Source organism: Accipiter gentilis, chromosome 34 (assembly GCF_929443795.1).
Source record: "Accipiter gentilis chromosome 34, bAccGen1.1, whole genome shotgun sequence".
Lineage (NCBI taxonomy): Eukaryota > Metazoa > Chordata > Aves > Accipitriformes > Accipitridae > Astur > Astur gentilis.
The window spans coordinates 9,256,335-9,282,787 of NC_064913.1; the positions used below are offsets into that span (position 1 = coordinate 9,256,335).

Sequence of the window (26,453 nt, forward strand, 5' to 3'; positions counted from 1 at the left end):
CATATACTGTGTGTGACATACAGGTCTCCTAACTTCAAATTTAAACCACAACTTAAATTTTGAGATACAGAATTGGAAACCAGTAGAAGAAATTAAAAACGTTTTTTCTTTCAAGATTATTTATCTGAACACTTGAAACAACTGTATAATTAAGTTGTAACATAACTATAAAAGTAAGCATCAGCTGCAACTTATTTTAGGTCTAACTCATGAAAGATGAAGTAGTGAACAGTGCACACTGGTGTTGCTATTCAAGGGGAGTTTCAGTGTTTACTTTCCCTCAGTGTCTAGCGGTACTTCTCTCGTAAAGAAAGGATTAACACTGTGGCTGAGAAACCAAATTATAACTTCAAGAGGTCTGTATTCTCTCTCTGCTACAGACTTCCTCTTCATCAGTAAGCATTATGTTACTTTGTTCCTCAGATTTCCCAAATTTGCCTGAGCAGCCTGCAAGGTCCTGCAGAGCCTCGGCCCTCTAAAGCGGTGACAGCAAGTGAAGCAGAGCACAACTGCCTATCACAATTCAAGAAATAAGAATGTGATAGCTAACAAAGGTCATTTTTATAGGATGACAGTTCTCCACAGGCTCATAACACCTGGAATCAAAACAACTGGCAACACCCTGTCATCTGGCATTAGCCACTACGTGCATTGATTTTAATCATCTTGTTATTTGGCTTTCATTTTCGAAACATCAGTCCTGTTCTGCTCAACTGTATTTTGAAATGGAAAGTCCATTTCAAAATACAATAGGAAGCCCGGCATTATGCATTCCTGAGTATGGCTCTGACTACTCAAACATGCTGTTCCTGTAGTTCAGATACAGTTACAAGCATCTGAGATGGGTGTGGGTAGAATTTAGATCTTCAGGCAAAACAATGTTTCGCAACATCCCTTCTCACCTCCACAGTTAGAAAATCTAAAGTTCTGTGAGACACACCCTAGTAAAAATGTTAACAGTAAACACGTATGCTTAGCCCTGCTGCCATCTTGGCATGACAACCATAAGAAACATGGTAAGGAAAGCTTGGTGAGTACTTACACTACTTTAGTATTAAAAACAGGTCTCCTGTACTTTGGGCTACTATACAAACAGCATTAATTTATTTCTAAAAAGGAATAAATTTGTCCTCTTTCAAAAGGGAAAAGTTATGTAAAGCCATGACAGCATTCAAGGTAAGGCACTTCACTGTGACATTCCAGAACTAGGCATTTCAACCCTAGAGAATGGTAAGAGTTAAGATTCACTTCTCTTTTTAGTATCTGGAGCTCTCTAAATATCCTGAATCCTGTAAATAGCACTTTCAGTTGCTTAGCTTTGAAAAGGCATCTAACTCTGGGAACCCTTCACCTAAGGGAGGTAACTCTACACAGACCCTTGGAACACTGAGCACCTTTGGACCTTAGGGCTTGATATTGTGCCACTGAGGTCAACGACAATTTTGCAATTTAACCAAACAGAAATATGGCCAAATGTTCTAGGAAGACAATAAGCTTAAATGAGAGCATTCATAAATGGTCAAATTGCCACTGAAACTTTAACACACTGCAAACAGAAATTAAGCACATACCTTTGGTGTGAACATGTGACGAATTCCATCCACTGACCCATTAAGGAGCAGTCCTCTGATCAGAAAGCATAGAAGTACCACATAAGGAAAAAGGGAACTGAAATACATGATCTGGAAAACATTAAGAAGAAATTTAACATGACATCCAGGCTCTTTTATTTTCAATAGCTTCATTCACTACTCAGTATCTTTTGGATATATATCTGAATTGATAATCATGTGCTCTAAAAAATATGCAGCACTCTTCCCATTCCTCTTGTCTCTGCAGAAGAAAGCAAAATCACATGACTAAAATAAATTCTGTATTGTATTAAAACAATACGGTTGCCATTGTGTTGACTAACTGATAATACACTGCTGGGCTCCCAGGGAAATTCAGTGTGAATTCAATGAGATGACAAGGACAGAAGCAGACTGTTTTAGAAATGCTTCATTTTACAAATGCACTTTAATTCAAGTACGTAGTACGGTAAAGATACGCAGCACGAAAAGAAACTCATTCTGTCTTCAGAAGGAGAGAAGACAAGAGTCAATGGAAAGTACATAACCAATGGATTCAAATCACTAAGTAATGCTTACTGCCAAAACAAAAAAAAAAAAATTAGTAATCAAATACAACCTTTCATGCTTCATCATTGAAAAGCAAATCTATTCTGTACTTCAAAGTTTAGTAAAATGATTCTCTCACTAAACTTGCTAATTGTTTCTTTAGCTGAAATACACTAAAGAGGTCACAGAAATTTCCGCCTCAGTGCCAAACTTTTTAATAGCAATGAATTTTGCTATTAGATTATTTTTCATCTGAAAATCCCACTAAGATGAACAGAGCTAGCAAATCATTCACTAGCCAATTCACTAGCTGGCTGCATGGAAAGGAAAGAAGATAAGGTGATGCACTCAGATGCAAAGGGATGGTTAGTCAAAAGAAACAATCCAAAATCCTGAAAAGCAGCTGTGTTCATGTCAGAAGCATGGACACCAATGACAGTAACAATAAAAAGAAAAATGGCAAGGCATTTTGAGGGCCTGGGTGCACTGCAAATATACTGTGAGTATACATGGAAACCTAATTCCTTAGGCATTCACAACACACAAACTTATGCTGCACAATAAAGCTGAGGTACAGTTACTTGCAACAGTTACGTTGATGAGAACAGAAATTATTCTTCTTCAGATCTCAATTCCCCCTAAATTACTACAATTCCCACTAAAATTACCACAATTTTAATGCTTAACTACTAACATTCCTCTACTTGAGATTATACAAATAATGGGGTGAGTCACAGCTTCTAACCTGCTCCTACAGATTTCATGAGACAGTAAGCAGAGGTGTGGTGAACAAAAATGTCGTGAAATGTTTCAAAGTAAAATACTGTCATTTAGGGAAACAGTATACTCACTTTGCCTGAAGACTGAATGCCTTTGATCATGGCTAGGCATACCATGACCCAGGCAGCCAGCAAGCAGATAGTCATCTTCCAATTTAAACCCCCGCTCTCTGACAAAGAGCTGGAAATATTCAGTGCTTCTCTATACCAGTAATAAGTGGTTGCAGAACTTTTTTCACACTCTGGCTCCACAACTGTCAAGAGACGTTAAGCAAGTAAAGAATGGGTTCAGGACAGAAGTATTTTCCCAACATTTCATAACAACGTTCTACCAATTCTTAGTGTTTGCAATTGTGCCATCATCATTTACCGAGAAACTAAACTCACCAAGAGCCTTAAGACATGGTCTAAAAGAAAAAGTGACTGCTATCAGTGAAATGTTCTGGATATATCTTTTTAAAACACCCTTTTGGGATATTGTATTCCTCTGCATATGGTCAATCCGAGTCCTAGGCGGAATTTTTTTTTTTTCCACTTAACTACTAAACAGTAGGCAGGACTAGATGAAGACATACATTCCATTTATCACATGTAAGATTAGATTACCTACATACGATACTGTGATTTATATACTATGGAAAGTATCTCTCTGAAATTGAACGCAATTTTCAAAATACACGGAAAATAAATTCTCAACTATATCTGCTTTGATATGACACTCAAATCAACAGGCACTTTATTACTATTATAAATGATAAAATAATAACATAATGATACCAAAGTGATGAGAAAAGGAAAAAAGGCTCCTACACAGCTATGTTAAATGGAAGTTGCTGTATGTACTCCATAAGTGATTTTTTTATTATACTGCAATTCTGCTTTACTCATGTTACCAAACAGTTTCAGAAACTGCAGCCATCCAGACATACAGCACATATAAATAGAAAGAATCCTTCAAAGAAAAAATTTACTTAACTTTTTTATAAATTATTTATATCTGACAATCAATTATATCTCTAAGCTAGGTCCTGAGACGAGGTAATTAATGAAAAGAAGGGAAAAATATACTAATTTTAAGAAACCTAACACAGGTGTCAGACCTTCACTGAAATAAACCATCAATTTGACTGTTACCAAATATAATACCTTTCTTTGTTTAAGCTTAGTTCAGGTGACCTCTGCTGAAGTTAGGCTGACACACTATATCTTAGTATTTAGGCAGGATAAGGGTATGTAAACAACCACTGTGACTCAATTAATGCACAATAGCTTGTGGAATACAGTCGATTTGACTGTGTGCCAGCATTCACAAATACTGATTATTTCAAACAACTGAAGCAAGCAACTCTGGCAAAGACACTATAAAACTGTCATACAACTTTTCAAATGTCCCTGGTTATGTTCTTTATTAAAGGGAAAAAAAAAAACCACAAAAGGTTATTAAAGAAAATTTAGGATTTGAAATAAAAAGAAAATAAAAGAAATATTTCATATTTCAGCAGCAAGGATAATGCAAAGTGTGTAACTATTACAACATAACCAACACCAAGGGATAAGGAACTTCTAATGCTCTTGTAGAACATGTCCATGTGAGTCCATCTCATTATAGCAACAAACCAATGACCAAGTATCTCATTTCTATTGGTTTACAAAGCAAACAATGCTTTCATCACATGCATTTCATTGATGTTTACAGTTTTCCATTTTCTGCTTTGTTACTAACACAACACTTTTTGCTTTTCACCAGGAAGTATCCTACTAATTGAAATGTAGAAATATCCTTGTTCCACCTTTGTTTTTCACCAAGTAAGCATAAAAAGCAGTACCAACATCAGAAAAAAAAGTAATCAGATTTTTTTTCTGAAACACACTAAATAGTACTCTCCTAGTTCCATTACTCTTTAAAATGCTGTTGACAGCGATGATCCTTTCCAAATACAACAGAACCCTAATATAAGATAAATACACTGTATTTTTTCCAAGTATTACAACATCTTATTAAGATTGAAAACCAGCTTTGCATACAACACTTTTTCCCACAATTATCTCTTTGAATCGTATTTTTTCTCCTTTTTGTTTGAAAATCTCAAATTTTACATATTTTATTTGATTTTTAAGAACATTAATATAGACTTACACGTATGAGATGTATTTTTAACCAAAGGACATTGGTCCCATGGTAATGGATGCTGAAAAGACTGGGAAAAGTAAAACAGACTCCATCCAATAATGACATTGTAGTACAGGGCCACAAAGAAACACACCTGTTAAAAAAACAAACAAACAAAGAAAACACAGATCAAAAAGTTACATTTATTAACAACATTTGTAAATTAAAAAAAAAAAAATCCCTACTGAACTTCTGCATATTTCTGCATATCAGCCACTGAACATAATTTTAACTAAAATATGTCAGAATAAGAACCGAATGGCTTGCCCCATTAGAGTACCTGACAGTTTCTAAATTTTCACTTTTCTCTGTATTTTATCATGTGTAACACCTATACTTTTATAGTCTTTTTTTCTCCATAAGACTACTCTGTTCCCTAGTCCCTTGTTTCAAAAGAATCACAAACACAAGTTGACTGGTTTTACAGACACATCTATATCAACATTTTTTAATATACTAATTTAACTTTTAAGATCTTCCAGAACACTGTAAACTGACCTTGATGCCCAGCTACAAATCAGTGGCCTTTCCCTGCAGCAGAACAAAAAGTCTAAATCACACAGGCTGAAAGCAAACCACACAATTAATGTTAAAAACTTACTACGCAGCTTGCAAATCCAATTCCTCCAAGTTTGGGACTGATATAATTCCACACACCGATACTCCCTCGGCGGATTCTCTGCCCCACAGCAAGCTCCAAGAAAAACAGTGGAATCCCTATTATCAGTAGCAAGATTAAGTATGGCACAAGATAGGCACCTGTGCAAGGAAAAAAGTATAAATCAGAGTGAGTGGAAGAAGAGTCAAACTTGACACATCAAATGCAAAACCTAATAGCTTCAAGTTTGAACTAGTGTCATTCACTGCAAAGTTTTTTTGATCACATGCAAAGAGCAATTTTACCTGAATCTTGGCCACACTTCTTGTAAGATACGAAACACCCAGAGACAGTGAATTTCTAAAGCACTCTAACAAACATTACTGAAGTCAGTTGTTATCTAAACTAGTTGTTCACTTGTGTGAAATTTCAGGCATTTGATCAAACTTTTTAAAAATACAGTGAGGCAATCAGGAACTGAATCAACATTTCTTAAAAAACTCTACACCTTGACTTGTAACAGAGCAGCAAGACTGAATTTATAAAAGAAATATAGAAAATACTGTGCATACAACATTCCAAATTTCATCCAATCTTGTGCAGTTTCAGAAGATCATCTGTTGAGTTCTCCATGTGCACCTCAGATACTCAGAAAGGGGATTTCACAATATACAGAATAATGATTCTATCCAGCTAAGCAAGAAAACCGTATCAGCCCACTTCTACCAGGCTCCAGACAGAGACTACAGACTTGAGGTGGAAATGGAGTGTTGTAGATCTAGATCTTGCAGTACTCACAAACTCTCCGTAAAGACATATTTGAAAATGCAACTGTTACTTCACCTTTATACATACATATATATATATATATATAAAAAACACAATTCCTTTTTTCAAGGTCTTATTGCCAGGAAGCAGTCATAGACAATTCTAACTTAAGGATGTGTCTCCATTTATTTCAGTAAAACTAATGGCAAGCAAATGTATCACACACTAAGCACACTGACAAGTTCAGAGCCTAACTTCCTCCTTGATGTTGTTATTTAGTACTAGAGCTAACAAAACATTTAGACATCAGCAATTAGCAACATGGCACTTCATTTTCAAATGCATGGCTCTTACGCTGCAATATAGAGTACTGTGCTGGCCAACTAACTCAAAGGGCTTAGGACTTTTGATTGCAACCATTGTAAAGCTAAAAAAAAAGCACTTGAGAGATGCAGACTGCAGCATGTCAGAGCAAGCTACAAAGCAAAGATCTAAAGACCTCAGATGCTTAGACTCAGAGCTATTAAGTCGTATAATCAGTCTATTCATCTCTGTGATGAGAGAGAAGCTGAGCAAAGTTCAGAAACCAATTTGGGATTTACCCTCAACTCCAGCTAAGACCTATTTTAAGTTTTTCATCCAGTGTCAAATTTCTAGGGCTTTCTCAGGAGTCTATCAAAAAGCATTGTCGTCTGCCTATCCTTAGGTAGTCAGCTTATCTCATGCAATACAGTTTATTTTAGAAAAGTTAAACTTTCCTAAACTGTGCAGGAGGCTTCAGATTTTCTGGTACCATCCTTTCCTACTTAGGTCCACTTGCTATTTTGCTCTTCATGAAATATGCACAAATTGGACATAATCTTCCATTATAAAGACCTTACAAAGATGCTAAGCATGGAGTAACTACAGTCTTGAGTCTAAGAATAGTAGGAAAAAAGACAGAAGAAATAAAATCTGAGAAAACCTACTAGTGGACCAGACAAAGAATATTGATCTTACTTACCTCACAGTCTACAGGCTATTGTTAGCAATAAAATAGCTCCTTGTGTTTTATTTTCATGACACAATAATATGATACGCAATGATATTGTTTGAGCAACATTTGGTCAAAACCTATGCCAGGCTCCAAACAACTTACTGGTTTTGACGTTACAATACTCCCTTCACAGAGCCCAACATCATGGCCTATCTACCCATTGCAGCACACTACAGAGCATCTACTTAAGTATTATTTCTACTGAGGTAGCAGCTACATTCCCATTTAGTACTTTGATGTCTCTTATGGTTCATCTTATATGTGCACGTAATGGAAAGAACGCAAAGGACTTACTTTCTACTACGAAAAGAGAGACAACAGAGACAGAAGGAAATAAATACAAGGAAAACTGAGGAATAGAGTAACAACCACATTCCAAAATGAGGGTGACTATCTGCCTTAAGAATATGTGAGATGAATAATACCGTTAAATACCCTTGATTTATCATCAACATGCTCTCAAAATTTCTGCAAGACAGAAGTATACTGTTAATTCACACTGTAAATGAGAAGCTTTGGCATCACAATCTTTAAAAATTCAGTCACACAATTAATTGAAAGCTAACAGTACATAGTGTTTTTAAATCATACAACACTACTGTAAATGATACCTGAGGTCTTAATTAGACAGGTGTTGCATAGCTGAGCAGAGACAAGCTCAAAAAAATTGGGGCCTAAGTGACTTACCCTGTATCCCACTGGATGACTGTACTAGAGCAGGAACTGAACCCAGCTCTTCAGTGTCCCAGTCCACAACCTTAATCACAAGGCTGCAAAGTTAAGCACATGTTTAAAGACTGGGCTGACATGGGTGTTTTACGGTGCAGTATCAATGCAAGTTGCAAGATTTATCAGTTAGATTCAACTAAATGAGTTAAATAAATGTGGTGTTAAATCCACATTACATTATACATGACATAACCCTGTAATTCAACGTGGGTAGCCAGCAGTTCACCTCTATACTGCAGGGCTTGTGCAGAGCACCTGAAGCACTGGTCTTCCAATCATTCAAACCTGCTGAGCTCCTTTCCGATCTTGTGCCCCTCCCCAAAAGAAGAATATAATGGCAAATAGTGCACGTGCGAGCTTCAGTGCTATATAGTTTGGACATAGTTGGATTATACAACTGCGTATCACAGCTGCAAAGGGCTTCTGTGCCCTATAGTCAACATGAAGCCACAGCATCTCTGGACAAGTATTTTGTTTCAGTCTTCCCTTGAAGTTAGACATACTTCAAAGAACTGTAAGACATCTTCACTTCATCATAAAACAGAATCACTATGGAAACAGCTCAGCATCTCTCTTATTTGTAAATGCAGGAAAACATAGCTAAGCAGCCTTTTGAATATTACAATTCTGCACAGTTCAGGATACCCAGGTCCCCTTTCTAGATTTTCAAAATTTTTCAGCTGTAAAGACACTTTTTTGCATATTTTGGCCTTAAACATTGGCTTTCGTATTAAAAAACTCATCTCAACTTCATAAGGAAAAAAAAAAAAAAATCTAAAAAACCCCCACCCCTCATCCTTCTTCTAGAATGAATGACAAAGATACAAAGATTTCAGCTGTGCACAGCACTATTTTGATTTCTTAATTTTCTTATTTAACCAAGCACCATAATAGGATAACTGGTAAATTGCCTCTCTTGTATTACAATATGTGCTACATTTGGCAACATTATTGATAGAAGTGGAATATTAATATTGGGTTTGATTTTAAGTTCTTATGAATGCTCAGGGGGTTAAAAATAACATAAATGACATGATTCATAGTGATTAAAGAGTTGGAAAATAATTTCAGAAGCCATAATGCAAGACAATATAACCATTACCATCTTGATACTACAGAAGAACTTTTCTTCTCCTAGCCGTTCTTGATGTAACCTGAAAAATATAACTTTCCAGATTTGTTTCAACTGCTGCTGTGCTAATTTTTAGTTAGGTGTCTAGGGTCTGATTTAATTCTTACTCAATGAAGGTGAGATTTACCACTGTTTTGAAGAGACATCCCAGTTCTTATAGCTTACTGGACATTTACTAACAGAAAGCTAGCAAGAACCTAATATTCAAATGAAGATCAACTTAATTTTCAATGTTGAATGTTAAAATTTTCAAAGTTATGACAAGTGGGCAACAAAACACTATAGGTTTACAGTCTATTAAGCTCCTACAAGTGAAATTATTTACGATTACAAAATACAAACTGCTTTTACCAGGAAAACTCTGATGAAAAGTTTTATGTTTTACCTGTAGGTTTGTAGTCTATTATACTGATAGGATAGTCTTCCTGTCACTAGTCTTTCACAGTTTAAATATGTTCAGGTGTGCCTATTTACAAAACTGTGCTTAAAGGATGAAAATCCCCTTAGTCAATAAGCTTTACAAAGAACTACACTTGCAAAATAAAAACAAGACATTTTCAGCACACTGAAGTAAAACTAAATTTTGAGTCTGATAATAGTTTAAATCAGAACTCACAAAATAATATTGAAGTCATCAATGAATTCAAGGCACTGATATAAATTATTGATCAAAAGCTAAATAATGAAGCCACTTGCTTTGCTCCCATTCTACTTCTATTAGGCAATCGGACAGTAGCTTCTAATGACTACTCAGTCTTTAACAGTTTACATATTATTTCCTCAGCAGTTCTCAGCAATAGCTGCTGTGCTTTTTATAAGACCGCAGAACTTAACTGTTCAATCTGCTAGTACTTTAGTATGAAAGCCAGATTACTTAACTGTAAAAACTTATGATGTGACTCTACCCACGTCAATCTTCAAAACATAATGGCAACATAATCTGCTACAGATTTCCCTATGCTGCTCACAACTTTTATCTATCACTGTTTACCAGTTCTTTTGACTTTTTACGTCACAGAGATATTAAAAAGACTGACAAAAAAAAAAAAATCAGAAAAATTTAGTTAATGCTCATGAAAATGCAACACAAAATCTTTGGGTGTGCAGTACTTTGTAGACTCCCAGTAACAACTGCAACACTCGAAGCACCTCTTAGATAACTATGTTCACTTGTCTTCATAATAACACTCAGTCAAATATCACTTATTCTAGCAGAACAGCTAATTTAGTTTGCTTCTGTTACTTCTAATATGTGAAAGTACCATTTTATTTCTGCTAATCCTAAAGGAAACCAACAACCAAACAGAATAAACTTTAAATATTTCCTTTGTTTGAAAAAAGCGAAAGGTGTGCAAGCTATTCACCAGATGACAGCAACGAGCAGCAGGAAAAAATAGTCTAATTTGTCACTGTTTATTAGCCTCATGGCAAGACTGGATAGACCTGAGTGGTTTATTTTTAAGGCTATCATTTATAGGAAGCCTAGGCAGCTCTGAACCTACTGCACGCTAACATAGGTTATGAAATTGTTATATAGGAACTGTGCCTACCTGAACAAACACACAGATTTGTCTTGATATAGTAAAGGAGTAATAAATAAACTGTATAGTGTAAAAATGATAAATATAAAAAACATTTAAAGCTAAGTTAGAGCATACACAGCTCCAGTGCAAATCACCTTTGTCAGGCATCAAGGAAGAAAGTTTTTTTATCTGTTAGGCTGCAAAGAGTGTAAGAGGTGCCTTAAGTGCCAGGTGGGGACTGGGCATTGACTACCGGGTAAGGAAGACCTGTGGCGAGGACAGAGGTGAAGGAGGCAGAGATCTATAGCCAGTTCCTCAAAACTTTACTGAACACCTTCAGCCCCTCACTCACAGAGCCTAAAACTCCTTTGGGCCCAACCTCTCATCCCAAGTCATGAAAATAAGCACCCTGGAGTACTCTCAGTCTCCTCTCAACCTCTTTTTTTCTCTTGATACATCCTGCATTGCAGCTGTATCCCCAATGGGGATCAAAGTTCGTCCTACCTGCACACCAGCCTCTTCCCTCATGACAAACTTTTTTCTGGGAAAGAGCCAAGTGTGAAAGCCAGCAGAGAGCTACCCAGCCTAGCTGTAACTTAGTTGAGCATAAAAAAAAATACCAGATATTACTCTAAATACTTGTGAGTTTATATGAATTAAAGCAACAGGGAAAACTGTTAAAGGATCATAAGAAATAAAGTGAAGGAAGTTGTTCTGGTGGTACAGACCAGACCCAGAAACAGAGATTGGAAAGCTACCTATGGACATCCAAGTATCAGTGCAGTGTAGCGATACACGAGTTACCTTTAAAGACGGTATCACAGACACCTCACTGAAGCAGTACAGAGCTCTGAAGTGTTGGCGTACCACAGGCCATAGCCATAAACAAACCCAATCTCTCTAGAATACAGGGCAGTAAACACCCATTTTCTTCTCTACAAAATCCTCTAATAATATACATCTATTTGGGCTAATTTGTCTGTGTCTTTTCTATTTTTATTTCATCAGTTTTGCTGTTCTTGTCACAGACATTTAAAAAAAAACAAAATTGAAGATTACTACATGGTTACAATTTGACCTCTCTTTTACTGGTTGCTTTGAAACACTTCATGTTGGAAGAAACCTGTGAAGGACACTAATGAGTAACTACGGAATTTTTACTTATTTTTGGTTTAAATTTGAAGTGTATTTATTGGTTAACCACTTTTTAATATACTCCCCTCACCTGATGGTATTTGCCAGATGTAAGTTCCTTAAACAAGGGGAAGAAAATGAAAAATGTTTGGACAAGACTGAAGGTGGAGACGTAGCCATATGCTTCATCAAAACAATTCTAATGAAAATCCACAGAAAGGCCATTAACCTTATACTCAGAGACTTCAACAGGTATTTATAGTAAAGCTTTCTCATCATAAGACTACAGAACAGTTCTGACACTGATATTTAGAATGGGTTGCATAAAACCACTCTAATTTTACTGAGAATGAAACATGTACGAAATAATATGTATAGCAGAAAACTGCAACATCATATAAAATGCATGTGGGTTTTCTTATCATGGGTTTGAACTTTTCCCTCCCTCCCCCCCACTATTCTTTTACACATTTGTGAGAATTATCTGTCCATCTGCACACACATATACAGGCACCAATGTACTTTACACATTTCAATGTTTTGTGTCACCTTCTCCATCTTGCATTATGGTTAACTTGAAAACCAAGAAAGCTTTAGCTCTCATGATCACTTGCTTTTCTCTGTTGATCTGAAGGTTGCAATTCACTAAAATGGTGCAAAGTTACTGTTAAAAGCCAAATACAAACTTGTCTCAGCCACGTGCAGAAAACATTATGTCTTCATAGACTATGTTATATATCCAAGTTCCTGCAATCACAGCACAGGGGAGAACATGGAATTTCGACCTGAAATGACTCCATGTTTATTTTTTCGAGTTTGATTAATGAAGTGCCATAATACCTGAAGGTTGGTTTTTGTTTGTTGGTTTGGTTTTTTTTTTTTTCTAAAATGAGAAATTATTAATTTAATACCTTTATATTTGATCTGAATTAAATTTATATTCACTGGCAGACTAACTTTAAAAGCACCTGACAGTATGAAACCAACAGCCTAACAAGCATACGAACAGATCTTTTCTGTTGGTTCAAAGGAGAATCCAATAGGCTTGCAAAATTAGTAACTAACTACATTAAACACAGACTTTCAACACAAAACTGCTGTAATACACTATCCTTGAGACATCTTGACAACATATTTAGAATGAAATGATACAGAATATAAACATTTAAATACCTACACCTTCATCTATGAATCATTTTGTTTCAAAAATTGTTAACTAACAAATGTATTAATTTTTTCAACTAGTAGTGGTATGTGATCAATTCTATACCGTCTCTAGTACACTAGATCAGCCTGCCATCCACTGAAAAGCTGTTATTTTCAGAAACTACATTCAATGTGGTTTTTTCAGTTAATATTACAGTTACAGATGTAGAAAATTTTAGATTCCACACAAATCATCACAGCAAACATTTAATGACTTTCTCTCCAGAATAAAGGAGGAAAAAAAAAAAAGGGGGGGGTTAAATGATAGTGGGGGGAAAAAAAAATCTTACAATAACTAGATAAAAAAAGAATTTAGACTTTATCCTGGAGAATGAATATTTGAAAGTATAAACTCCATTTTTACTGCTTCAACTGACTAAGAGAAAACAAATAAAACTACAGAATTATTCTCTGATTATAGTCTAGGCTCATTTCTATACTCCTCAATTACATCAGTTTTGTCACTCAACTTTTAAAATCCAGCATGAAGAAAATGTGATTATTTTCTGTTCTGTAGTACAGATTCACTTTTTGTATCATAAAAAGTTGACAGGTTTGACTTCAGCTAAGTAATTAGCTACAATAGGATGAACATTAATGTAGTATAGTATGGTTCAGTATAGCATAGGATAAAACACTGATCCTGCATTCTTAGAGGAAGGAAGGTCTCCAGCCTCATACTTCATACTGCATTCAAGACCACAGATGGACAGCTAACAAATGAACAGCTTGATGTTATTGTTCTAAATGAAAGGTAACTTGTTCTTTAGGAAAATAGTTAACTACATAACAGAACAAAACAGATGTATTCCCTTAATGTAATTATTTAAATTATCCATTATCAGTAAAAAAATCCTTTTTACTCCTACAGTATTTTGTTGTTCTTGCAGAAAGTAAATGCCCTAGGAGCTAAAAGTAATTAAGAAGTAAAGGTGTGAAGCTTAGCGGGTTTATACCAAACACAGCTTTGGTCTTTAAAGTGGATGCAGATTTAATGTCTTGATTTATTGTCCAAGCACTATAAAGAACACTTTAGCACAACAATAGCCAGGTCCTAAATAATGCAACCTCTCCATAAATATGTGTTTTGCTTAGCCACTAGTTCAACCACTAGTTAAGGTCATAACAAGAACTTTCTTCCCTAAAAAGAGGAAATGGGAATCTTAGAAGAAGAATCTGCTGCTTACTTTAACAAATGTGTCTCTCTACACAAAAAGAATATTAGTTTTTCCTCATAGGCTCTGGCAGAAATTAAAAGAAAAACCTGACATGCTGGAGCAGGTTTTACTGTGGATATCTCTGCTAACCCTGAAATCTGAAAGGTTAGCTTCATCATTTAGCTATGACTAGCTATCGCAAGACTTACCTCCACCATTTTTCTGACACAGATACGGGAATCGCCACACATTCCCCAATCCCACAGAAAATCCAACTTGTGCCAGAATATACTGGAGTTTGCTGTTCCAAGCAGGTCTTTCATCTTCTACATCTGAGCCTTCTTCAACATCTGCATCTTTTTCTTCCTGGTCATCAACCATAAGTTCACTCTTCTTAAAGGCATCATCTGACGAGTCTTCATTAGAGAGAAGGTCCTTAACTGACTCAATGACCTCATCATCCAGTTCTCTTTTAACTACCTTGCTGTTCTTAGGCATTTGTGATACAAGAAAAACTGTAAGGAAGTAGAGTTCAGCTGCGACAGATGCACAAGCACTGAAGAAAGCTCTCCTTCTTGGCCAAAAATATTGAAGAGATAAGACTGAAGATGGTGGCTGATGAGTCCTTGATACCAGGGAATCAAGAGTAAGGACTTCTGTTTCTGAACGTTTGTTCTACTGAAAGTATCTGTGAAAAAAATAAAAAAGGATATTGCACTATTATGCAGAGGAAACTTAATTGAGAAATCATATGCTTTAGTTTATCCATTTCTGCTTATCTCAATGATTTGATAAGAGGAGGAAGAGAAAGGGATGTTAAACCAGTTCCAAACTGTAGGAATTAAGTCCACTGTTTGATCTTAAATATTTACGTAGAATATATTTCATTCACTTGCTGAGGGTGTTTTGTTTTGTTTTTATTTCCTAAAGACTGATAGGTTAATTGCCTCATATTTTGACAGCATAAGAAGATTCTTCTTATCAGGCATAATGGGGTATGCACTTCACATAAAATTTAGGAGCCCAATTCCATTACTTCCCAACTTAATAGCTGTACTTGTTTAAAATACATTTTTAATAAATCCAAAGTAGATTAAGTTTTTCAGACCATTTCAGAAAGTCATGCAGCAATTAAAACTTTGATATACAGGACACACCTAGTGCTTCAAAAGCAAGGGTGACTGATTTTCCTGTATTCTTCATCAAGGAATATATAATCACAATCATATTTTCAAAGGAGATGCTCATCTCCTATAAGCTTTGATGTTTTAGATAGTTTCTTGTAAACAGGAAATAATTAAACATATCTGAAATATCTGAAAAGCCAGCACTAAATCCATTTAAAAAGTCTGCTGTTTCAAACGTGTATGTACAGACATGAAAATGCCTGCATTTGAATATGTTTTTCTTTAACTCAATGAATCACTTAAAAAGTTAGACACACTTGCTTGCAGCTGCCACACTGAAGGTAAGCGTAAGATTTTGGGGAGGAATGTTTTTCGAGAAATTCTTCACTAATCACATGGGATAAAACTAGTATGTGCAAAGCCATCTGCACAATTAAGAGTCTTAAAAGGGATTTAGATTATGTGTTAAGCTTCATGAAAACCCTAAAGAGGGAATACACAAGGAGTCTAATCAAGAACTGCTGATGAGAATCAGAAATTACTCTGGAATATGAGACCTTTCAGCTTTTGCCTGTGGACTTGCTGCAACATCTGGTGATGAACTTGCACACAGCTGAGAACTGCAAGGTGCTACTGGACTGTTAGCACAGTAACTGAGAGATCAAGCACCTCACGGCTGCTTCAGTGACAGACCAGAAGGAAAGACGTTAAGCCACTGGAACCCTGCCCACACCTTATCAAGATGAGACTTCACACCAGCAGAACTAAAACCTCTGTCACCACAAGTGCCATCGCTAGCCTCCTGGCTGACAAGACAGGACAATTACCTTTTTCAGTAGTTTCCAAGGATTTGGAAGCTGAACTTCACTCCAGTTGCCTACTAAACTCCACCGTAACCTCTTTTCATTCATTTCCTAGACTCCCGTCACTGCCTTCTCACTTCCCCTCCTGTTACTGCCTCCTCTCAGCAACTCCAGCTCTGGCAGTCAGCCCACACTTTTTAAGCACAGTAGAGCCTACCGGCTTGTGATCTACTTCACGCTCACCGCTGTCGCTGGAAGGGTTTAGGTCCTATAAACCTTCCTTCTGACATGCAGTGGAACTAGTATCAGGCCTTGTTTTGACTGATACCAGTTCTTAAAAAAAAATTAAGTGTATGAGCTATACACAGAACAGTATAACAGGGGAAGAGAATTGTTAAGGCAATAGAGAAGTCCTCATATTGTATCCTGTATATCTGGGCTAAATGAATGTCTGTTCAGGCCTCTTTTTATCCGTTTTGTCTTTTCAGTTGTAAACTCTTCAAAGGACTACACCCTCTTCTAGTCCACGTATGGTTCAGTAGCTCTTAGCTCTGACGGAGACATCTAGGTAGATCCAGAATGCAAACGCCAATAATACATTAAGTTGAAGCATTTAAGCAGTCCTAATGGAGCTTTGGGACTATAAGTCTCAGCATCTGGTACTCCAACCACTAACTTTTAGTCATGTTTCTAAGTTTTCCTTTTGTTCCACTGATGTAAATTAGAGCAGCTTCTGAGTTCCAGTAATTAGTAGTAAGTTCAGGGAGTACATTAAAATGAAACAATTTTGTCTCTGTAGTTAATGTAGCAGCTGCACAAGTGAAACTACATCAGTATTTGTCTGTAGGACTGAAATCCTTCTCTAACTGTAATTAGCAAAAGATATTTTCAGTCGAAAAGGCACAAGCCATCCATTAGTGTTTATTAAAATGTTTTTAAAGGTCATACCTGTATTAATTATTTTAGATATAGTAACTTGCAGGGCAGCAATATGATTATCTGGAGCTCTCACAGATGAATCAATTCCAACAGAAATTGCATCATTCTGTCCTGTCATGCATTAAACATTGCATTACTACACTTCACAAAAAAACGGGCTTGATACTTTTATTCCTAGCACAGTATGATATTAATTTCCCTTTCATTCACCTTCCATTAAGCAGGATGTTATCCATAGCACTATCACTGTACAGACTTGCAATACTTGCAGGGCTTGAGAAAATGTGGGAAGCATGCTCAGCAGACTGGTGCTTGGTTCTAACAGTACTGGTTTTCTAATTGAGTACGTATCATATGCCAGACTGCATCAAGGACGCAGGATAGCCTGTTAGGGTACATCACAAATCCACAGATGGTCTCCAACTGTCAGATTTAACAACTTCTTCTCTGTGCTAAAGGAGGCAGTACCAAACCAAGGGAGGAGTCCTACCTCAGCAGACACTACCACCAGGTACAAATGTTCAGAGCGTGGTCCTAGCTGCTGTGCACAAGAAGTCTGCCGTTCCGTGCTCACCGCTCCCAGAACCCGCTCTAAGACATGCACAGAAGCCTCTCCCTTTGAATCCAAATCAAACCCGCGTGGAAGGCGGATACTGAACTACTCAGCCCAAGCTAGGTCTAGGTATGAATGCTCCCAAGCGAAGACTGAATACGGAGATACCTAGCAGAGTCACTCACCAGCACAGTTTGGCTAAACACAAACCACTGAACAAGCTCTTTTTTTTTTCCTTTTTTTTTTTTTAATGTCAAGGTATTGAACTTCAGCACTTTCACCTGCAAAATGCTATTTTAGGTTCCCACATCACTTGGATCTAGCCCAATATTGAAGTTCTTCATTAGCATCAAATAGTAATTAGGAAGTATCATGCCAAATTCCGTTGAACTGCTCTTTCAGTTAGTTCAACTACTAGCTACCTTCTACACAGCCTTGTGCAGTAATACAGCATTATGTGGACCGTTTCTCCTAAGTATCATTAAAAAACCCCTACATAACAAACCACCATATTTACTAATGAACTACAGAATTCAGTATCATAGACTCAGCCACTACTGGGATCATTTTAAACTCCAAGTCCTAAATCTTGTCATGTATTTTAAAATACTACTATACTATACTATTATGAGCACCTTGGATTAAAAGTAAAGTGTCTAAAATATAACTTAGCCTTATTAAAGCTGTTTGTTTGGGGGTTGGTTGGGGTTGTTTTTTTCCTCTTAAGATCTAGATCATGGAATTTGATCAATTGATTTAATTCTGGTTTCCAGGCAGTTTCACTTATCCTTTTCCTAGCTTAAATGATGTCATGTGTCAGATGAAAACACTGAAGGGAAATGTTTATTATCACATTTACTGGAGAATCTGATACTTCTCTGGACTTTTCCATAACCAAAATGAACAAATAAAGATGGTATCCCTTTTCTTATGTAAAATCCCCTTTAAAAAAAAAAATATCTAAAATTCACCTTAAATTGACCTGACAAGTGTCTGTATTGTTTGAGGGAATTTAACAACATGGATATTTAATTACTGAACAGTACCTGGTTCAGTTAGAAGAACATTTAGAAAATTATTCTGTCACTGAATTAACAGTAATCAATAATCTGAGTTAACATAAACAAACTTTTGGAAACGCCTTACCAAATCAAACAAATCAGCTAGATTTTTATGCCTTATTAGCACTGTCCTTGGCACGTTCAAATCTCCATTTTTTTCTCATACTGAAAAGTAAAACATTGAATCTTTTTTGACACATCAAGCAAACTGCAGTCCCAAACTTACTTTCTCAGAACACAGTGGGAATTTTGTTATTTTCTTCTACAGAAGAAGAATCAAGCCTTAATGCATCAGCATGCAGAAGTAAAGTAACCTGATTAGACTGCCACGTTATTAGCAGATTAAGCAATAATAATCCCTTGTGACAGGGAATTCAGACCCAAATTAGCTCCCTGGGAGATCTGGGCTCCCTATAGAACTTTTACTTCAGCTTCAGGCCCGCATTCAGAAACGCTGGCGCAGGGAGATAAGACCTGCAAAGCCTCCACTGACCAAACTGCAAGCGTTTGCAGTAAGACTCAAAGGAACGTCATTAGTCAAAGAACCAAAAGACACATTGAAAAATTTTGCTGCATGCACTTTTCTCCCAATCTCTCTCACACACAGTGCCTAGTAAGGCAGTTGTACTAGTTCTGTCCAACACTGCCTGCTCCTCTCCACCCTTACACTGGTAATTAATCTTACAGTGAGCTCCCTTTCGATGCATCTCTAATAGAGATCTGCATGCCAATATACAGACACTTACTAGTTCTCTCAACTGTGTAGTACCAATAAACAATTAAAAGTTATGAGGCTGCAGATTTTCACAACGTGTACAGAAAAATAGGCACAAAAAAATCCCACTTGCTTACAAATTTGAAAGTATAATGAGTACAACTGCCCCATGTTCTTGCAATTACAGCACAAGTCTCTATAAAAAGCCATTTGTATAGCAATTTCATGTTTAAAACATCCCACAATACTACGGCAACAACTGATATAACTAAAGAACTTTTAGCAATGCTTTTCTGACATAAATTAAAACATAATTATTTTTACTTTGTGCTCCTTTTTAAAACCAGCATTCCTCTCTGTAAGGGAAAGGCCAATAAAACCTCCATTCTTTTCTAACACAGTGTACTTTATTACTTCTATTATCTTATTTTTACATCTGATGAAAACACAGCAATTCAGCAAAACTATCCACATTCAAATTTTAATGCATTACAAATAAACTTCAAATCTTCTTTGATTAAAAGTGGTTTCAATCTTCAATGTGAGTGGGAAGGAAAGGAAAGAAGGGGAAAAAAATAAAATAAAAATGTGTTTGTACTTCACAGAAGACTATCAAGAAAGTCCAGACAGAAAATAACTTTCTAGAAGGCTACTCTAACATCATAAAAAAATAGAAAAAGGAAAGAATGGATACCTTTTTAAGTTCATTGTTTGCCATTAAAGGGAGAAAAAAGATTAACGTTCTGTTCTTCAGAGCTCTGTGCTCTTCTCCAAAGAAGCAGTTAACATACCAACATGCTGCTGTGGGGGTAGCAAAACGCAATATAAAGCTGCAGCCAGTTCACATTACTATAATCTGCGCTTTGAAGGTAGACTGTGATAGCACAGCATACCAGTCCAGTCCCACAAGCTTACGTCTTATGCTCCTGTTCACAAAATCTCCACCTTGACTCCCAGTGAAGAAACCAGTATGATTCAGCAGAGGACACAGAACTAAAAGTCAGGATTCTCACCTTGGCAGATGTTCACAAAAGATCTTGACTGATAGTCATGCCAAAGGTTTCAGTCTGTATGAAATCACTGGACAAGAGTTACATGCAAAAGGGAACAAGAGGAGCTTTTGCACCTTGAAGGAAACCTATAAAATGCATCTGAAATACAAGTCTATGAGCTAGGCAGAAGAAAGCATGATGGGAACAACCAATACAGAAAAAAGAAAACCAAAGTTTTAGGAGCAAAGGACTGCTGTAAGTCTGCAAAAAGGAATCAGGCCACTGGTGCAGACAGGATGGGGGGAATAGCTAATGACCATTGTATCTGAGTGAGAAAGAAAGAAAAAGAATGCAGGAGCAAACCACGTTTTGTGGGAGTACTGTGATTGTGAAGAATGGCTATCGCTGGGGGAATCTGTGTACAGATAATTATTTCACGAAGAGTTACACTATGTTACAGCACTCATTGCACAGACTGAATTACAGCTGCAATGCAGCATTGTGTTCTTCGGTGGTAATAAGAATATGCACCATAGCCTTTTTGCCTAGTCAAGCCCATTTTTATCTATCTACGGAAGCAGCCATTATGCTGCTCTTCAGCGTGAACTACATGATCTAGCATTTTGCCCTAGCTAGTTTAATACAGACTGTCAGTAACAGATATAGATTCATTAGGTACTTAACTCATCATAATAAAAGATAATTATATTACATGCAATGACACTTACATTTCTCTGCATTCTTCAGTGATGTTATCTGACACATGCTAATGCATGTTACACATACTACATTACACTGTAAAAAAATAAGAGCTCTTTCGGCTACGGGAGACTTGAAAGCATTAGAAAAAGTGAATGGTTTTGATTCTGGTGTCTCTGTACAATCAAACCATTTAGACTATAGCAAAACTATTTAAAGACACAAGACTAAATTCACACCTGCTACAAATACAGGTAATTACACAGACTTCAGTGACACTGAATTTCCCAGCAATATGAAAAAGATGCATTCTCAGTTCTTACCAAATGTTCTTCCTGGCTTTATCTTACATCAAGACCCTGCAGAGCCTCAAATGCAGACAATTTCTCTCCCAGATAAGTCTCCTTAAAATTCTAGCTGCAGAAGAATACTTTCTACTATTATAAGACTAACACAATGATTTGACAAAAACACCAAGATTTCTTTCTCGGACTTGTTCACTGTCAATAGATTGGATCTTAACAGCTTGTATGACTTCTTCCAAATCACTGGCCCAACAGAAATGTCTAAGAGAGAGAACGTTACAACCTAGAGCTCTTGAGTGTCAATTTTTTCTTTTCATTGCATTCAACCTCTAAAGATTTTATTGGCCTTACTGTAGTTTCTCACCTGCTTTCACAGATTTCTCAGTATTTTCTTCTCACAAATCAACTTCACTGAAATACTTCACAGACTTACATGATGCGCCAACTGTAATTTGCTACCCAGATTAAGAAAATGCATCACTTATTCTGCAGTCCCTTCTTATACTGAAGGAACAAATTCAGTAGTTACCACCCCTCCAGCTGAAGCTAAGTGAAGTAATCTCACCGATTCTGACAATACTCCACCCTTGACTGGTCAAGCTCAGAAGGCATTACTGCTGGCAACCTGAAACAAAATCTCCATTTTTCCAAGTTCACCATATAAACTATAAAAGGACCACAACTTTATTACAAAAATCTTATCACACTTCTGAGAAGTGAGAGGATATGAAAGTATATTAAGTATTTCATTAAAGTACTGAAGTTATCTAAGTTGCAAAATCAAGTACTGAAATTTAGATGTTACCAGATACATAACTTGCCTGAGACCTTACTTCTCTGCCCTCTGTGCTTCAGAATGGATCAATAAATAAATCAAGTTGTCCTTGGGAAGAATTTATGTGATTACTTCTTTGTCTGTTTTTTTATACATAAGCAAAGAAGCTGAACTATTCATAAATAGGTTAGCAGAAATCTTGCTTCTCCTCAAATCTGATTATTTAATTTCACAATATAAATCAGGCTTTCAAGTTACATTACAGTAAATCCCTATGTCCTTAAAAAGAAAATGATTAATACTAATTCCACTATAGAAGATCCAACACTGTAAATGTCCTGTTCCGGTTTTGCATCCCTTCCCCATTTTGGCTTAAGAAGAGCATGCTGAATCATTAGCACTGCAGTACACATTTCTGACACTTGAAATGCAAAAATAATATCATTTGCCAGCAGCAAAAAACTACTGGCACTATGAGTTAGGTTCAAGGCATTGCCGTACACACCATTACACAACCTTTTTCCTCTCTTTCTCCCATACAGAAATTAAGGAAGCCCTAGTCTTAAGAGCAAAGGATAAGAATAAAGAGCTCTATTTCAGGGTATTCTTCTGGGAAGCTCAGCCCAGTCATTGCCACTGCCTAGAGCAACTGATCTGGCAGTTACCATTGCTCTTTCACACTACTTTGTATGGGCTTGTAAGGTTTTGTGCATCCAGCTCTTCAGTAGAACAGTGTTCAGTTTGTCAATGACACTTTTTTCCTAAATTATTTAAGAACATTTCCTGAGTAATGGCAAGGTTACTTTAAATCAAATTTCAAGGAAGAAGGGAGCTGCTTAAGTTTTGAGATGCCACCTGCTGATCTGTCAAAGTTATTCTGCACCAACTGAGAGTTCATAAATCTTTAAAGTCACATGGAAAAGCTGCTACTGGTATTACCATTTTTGACAATCCATTGCCATTCCGATCTATAAGCTTTATAAGCAAAGGAGCCAAAACCTTCCAAAAAATCAACGGATATGTTGTCTTTCGAGCAAGAACATTATTCCTTGGTATCAGTGAAACAATCAGCACAGTGGAAAGTAGCTGGGGACACAGGTGAACACACCCTTTATGTTGTGGACACTTCTGGTTGTACACTAGCGAATGCTGGGGGGCGGGGGGGGGGATAAATCTGTCTTCCCAAAAAAAGATTCCTACCACAAATACTTCCCAAATGATCTAATTCCATACCACTTGAGCAGCAACTACTCCAATATATCTTAACAATGCAATTTATACCAAAAGGAATAGCTGTAATTAGTAGATTATGTTTCTGAATAACCTGTGATTTTTCTTCGTTCCTGATAAATTCAACACTTTAAAAGTTTTGTGCGTGCAGACTTTTGCAATATACAGCAGAGAAAAGAGAGTTGACAGAGTTGTTCAATCTACATGGTTCTCATCTGCACTAGTTTTTCGCTTGCTTGCCTGTAAGAAAAAAGAAAATGGTAAGAATGACAAGACACTAAAGGTCAACAGGAATCAGCTTATGCTGCAAAACTAGTTTCAAGATGCCTTAGCAGTTTCACTCACTCAGTTTCACTATTGGTGGCACACGTGAACACCTACGAAATGGTTTGGTTTTTCACTCACAGATCAAAACCAATGGGATTTTTTGTTCTTGAATCTGAAGTACAGAGATGAGCCCAGAGGGAGTGTTTGATATGCGCCGAATGCAGGCTCTAATTCTATGGTTATCTTACTATAGTCTACGTGTAAACTAAAATCTTGTATATTAGCCAAAACAAAATTAAGCAATCTTTCCCAAGTATTTTGTAAAGTTTCCTTTTTAATGAGATGTTGATAACGGGAAACACACTGCTAAATAGAAGAAAACTGAGGATGTTGTCATCATTTTTTTAATCAAAGGGAGTAAGCTGCCTGCGTAAGACACCCAGCGCACATGTACATGACATCGGGTAACAGAATCTTTACTCCATTTATACTTTTCTTCGGAGGGAGAAACAGAGATTTGGATCCCTGTCCTAGAGTATGCCACAGTGACATATCGATGGCGACATACTATTAAAAAATAATTAGGCTTCTCTTAGAAATCAATACGACAGCAGTGAGCTGCTCATGTAGCAATACCAGACAGAAGATAAAATGGCTGATGAGGACGAGGTCTCGACTGCATCTCTTACAAATAAAACAAAGTGCCATTTACTTAAATGGAACGAGTCCCACTGCACCCTCTCATGTGGCAGGTCAGTGTGACTGTGCAGACCCATCTCAATCATCCCATTTACTTCCACTACAAAAGCAAAGCCTTGCGAAGAAATTCCAGTTCGCTCCGATACTAGCAAAATCGGAACAAAACCAGCCAACACGGGCATGGGAAACAGGAAGAATTAGTAAGAAAAAGCACCGGGAGAAAACTGTTAGGTATGAAGCCAGCCAGCGGATACGCCGTCGTACACAGAAGACTGCAACCCCCCCGCCCCAAAATCCTGAGCAGAAAACCAACCCGAGACGCACAAAGGTTGAGGAAAAAGGTCCTCATTACCATACCCACCCAAACATGGCTGACACCGGGGTGCACCAGCCCACCGGGGCCGCTCCAGCCTCCGCGGGGCGAGGGATGCGGGGGGCGGCGGGAAGGGGAAGCCTCGCCGGTCCCCGCCGGGCGACGCCCAGCCTCCGCCGCAACAATGCAGCGCCCGGGCGGCCGCCGGTCTTCCTCACCTTCCTCCCTCCCTCTCTCCTCAGCCCAGCCCAGCCCCAGCCCTCCCCACCCGGCCACCGCAGCCCCTGGCCCCGCAGCCGCCGGCACAAGGCGGCGATGGGACACGATATTCCGGATCGGCGCGGCTCGCCCCTGCTCCCCGCCGGGCCATCCGCGCACCGCCCGCCATGGAGACGGCCCTCGCCCCCTCTCCCACACACACCCCCCCACACTGCAACACGCGCTACACATACATTTGAGGTGTTTTACGCAACACGCAAGAGATGAATGAAATTTCTATCGCCGCTCACGGGAGGAATGGGATGTTAAATTCCCCGGCCCCCCCCCCCCCCCCTCAACAATAACAGTAGTCACAATAATAAAACCAAGCCCCCCGCATCCTTCCAACCTACCGCCGAGTTCAAACCCACGGGCGGCTTCCAGCCGGCGCTCGCTATTGTCTCCCGAGGGGCCGGCTCTCCCCCTGCCAGGCGCCGGGGTGAAGGCAGCCTCCCCGGGGACGGGGCTGGGGGACCCCCCTTTCACTCAGAAAAGGGGACCCCGGCAGGAAAGGGGACCCCTCCCCGGCCCCACACGCGTCCTGCTCCTTTCCCGCCCGGCGACACAAGCGCGGGCGGCGGAGCCGGCCATGCTCCCCCCTCACGGCAGGGCTGGGAAAGCGCGGGTCGCCTCGCCTCGCCTTACCTCACCTCAGCCGGCGGGGCTCGCCGGGCGCCAGCTGCGGGGATAGAGGAGGCCGGGTGCCGCCGGCGGGCGTCGGGTGGCGAGCGGGGCCGTGAGGGCGCGGAGCTCAGCAGCGGGCAGGAGGAGGAGGCGGCGGCAGGCACATGTGGCCAGCCCTCGCTGCGACGGTGTTTAAAGACAGACATAAAAGCGGCGGGGGGAGGGAGCCGCACCTCCTGACGCAGGGAGGAGCGGCCACCCCCCCCCTCTCCACGCCTGCAGCGGCATCGCCTTCGCTGGAGGCGGGCGGGGAGGAGGCTGAGGCGGCTGAGGGAGGACGAGGACCGGGGGGAGTGGGGGGGGGGGGGGAAGGCCCGGCGGGGCGGCCTGGAGGCGGGAAGCAGGCGCACGGGTGCGAGCTTCCTCTGGAGAACGTGGAGGTTTTCCAGAAGAAGGGGGTGAGTGGGAGTGTGTGTGGGGGGGGGGGGCGTGAGGAGCTAGGCGGGCGGCCGAAGCGGGTACACCTGCGCGCTGGGGGCCGGGAGGCAGCTGAGGCGGTGAGGGGGGGACGGGACGAGGCATGGTGGGCCTGGCAGGGGCGAGCCCTGGGGGCTGAAGGGTCTTGTAGCCCGGGCTGGGGCTTGCTGCCGCGGCAGCGTGAAGATGGTGTTTGGGTTCAGCACACACCCCCCCCCCCCCCCCTTAAACTTTCTGTCAGGAAGTCTGCCTGCTGCCCTTCTG

The 26,453-nt window shown here is 38.9% G+C and overlaps 1 protein-coding gene across 3 annotated transcripts in view; it reads right to left on the reverse strand.

Annotated features, from left to right (window-relative positions):
- Positions 1–25,925, reverse strand: part of SLC6A15 (solute carrier family 6 member 15) — a 38,236-nt gene extending 12,311 nt beyond the window's left edge. The window contains exons 1-6 of one of the 3 annotated variants that reach the window (XM_049792380.1): positions 25,734–25,925; positions 14,562–15,040; positions 5,671–5,828; positions 5,037–5,163; positions 2,972–3,153; positions 1,572–1,682 (exon numbers count right to left, since the gene is read on the reverse strand). In XM_049792380.1, coding sequence (XP_049648337.1) covers positions 1,572–1,682; positions 2,972–3,153; positions 5,037–5,163; positions 5,671–5,828; positions 14,562–14,850 — 867 coding nt within the window. In that variant the 5' untranslated portion in view covers positions 14,851–15,040; positions 25,734–25,925. Of the gene's footprint in view, positions 1–1,571; positions 1,683–2,971; positions 3,154–5,036; positions 5,164–5,670; positions 5,829–14,561; positions 15,041–24,878; positions 24,997–25,441; positions 25,519–25,733 lie in introns of those variants that run through there. The other 2 variants (XM_049792381.1, XM_049792379.1) reach the window with 2 other exon arrangements.
- Between the last annotated feature and the right edge of the window lie 528 nt (positions 25,926–26,453).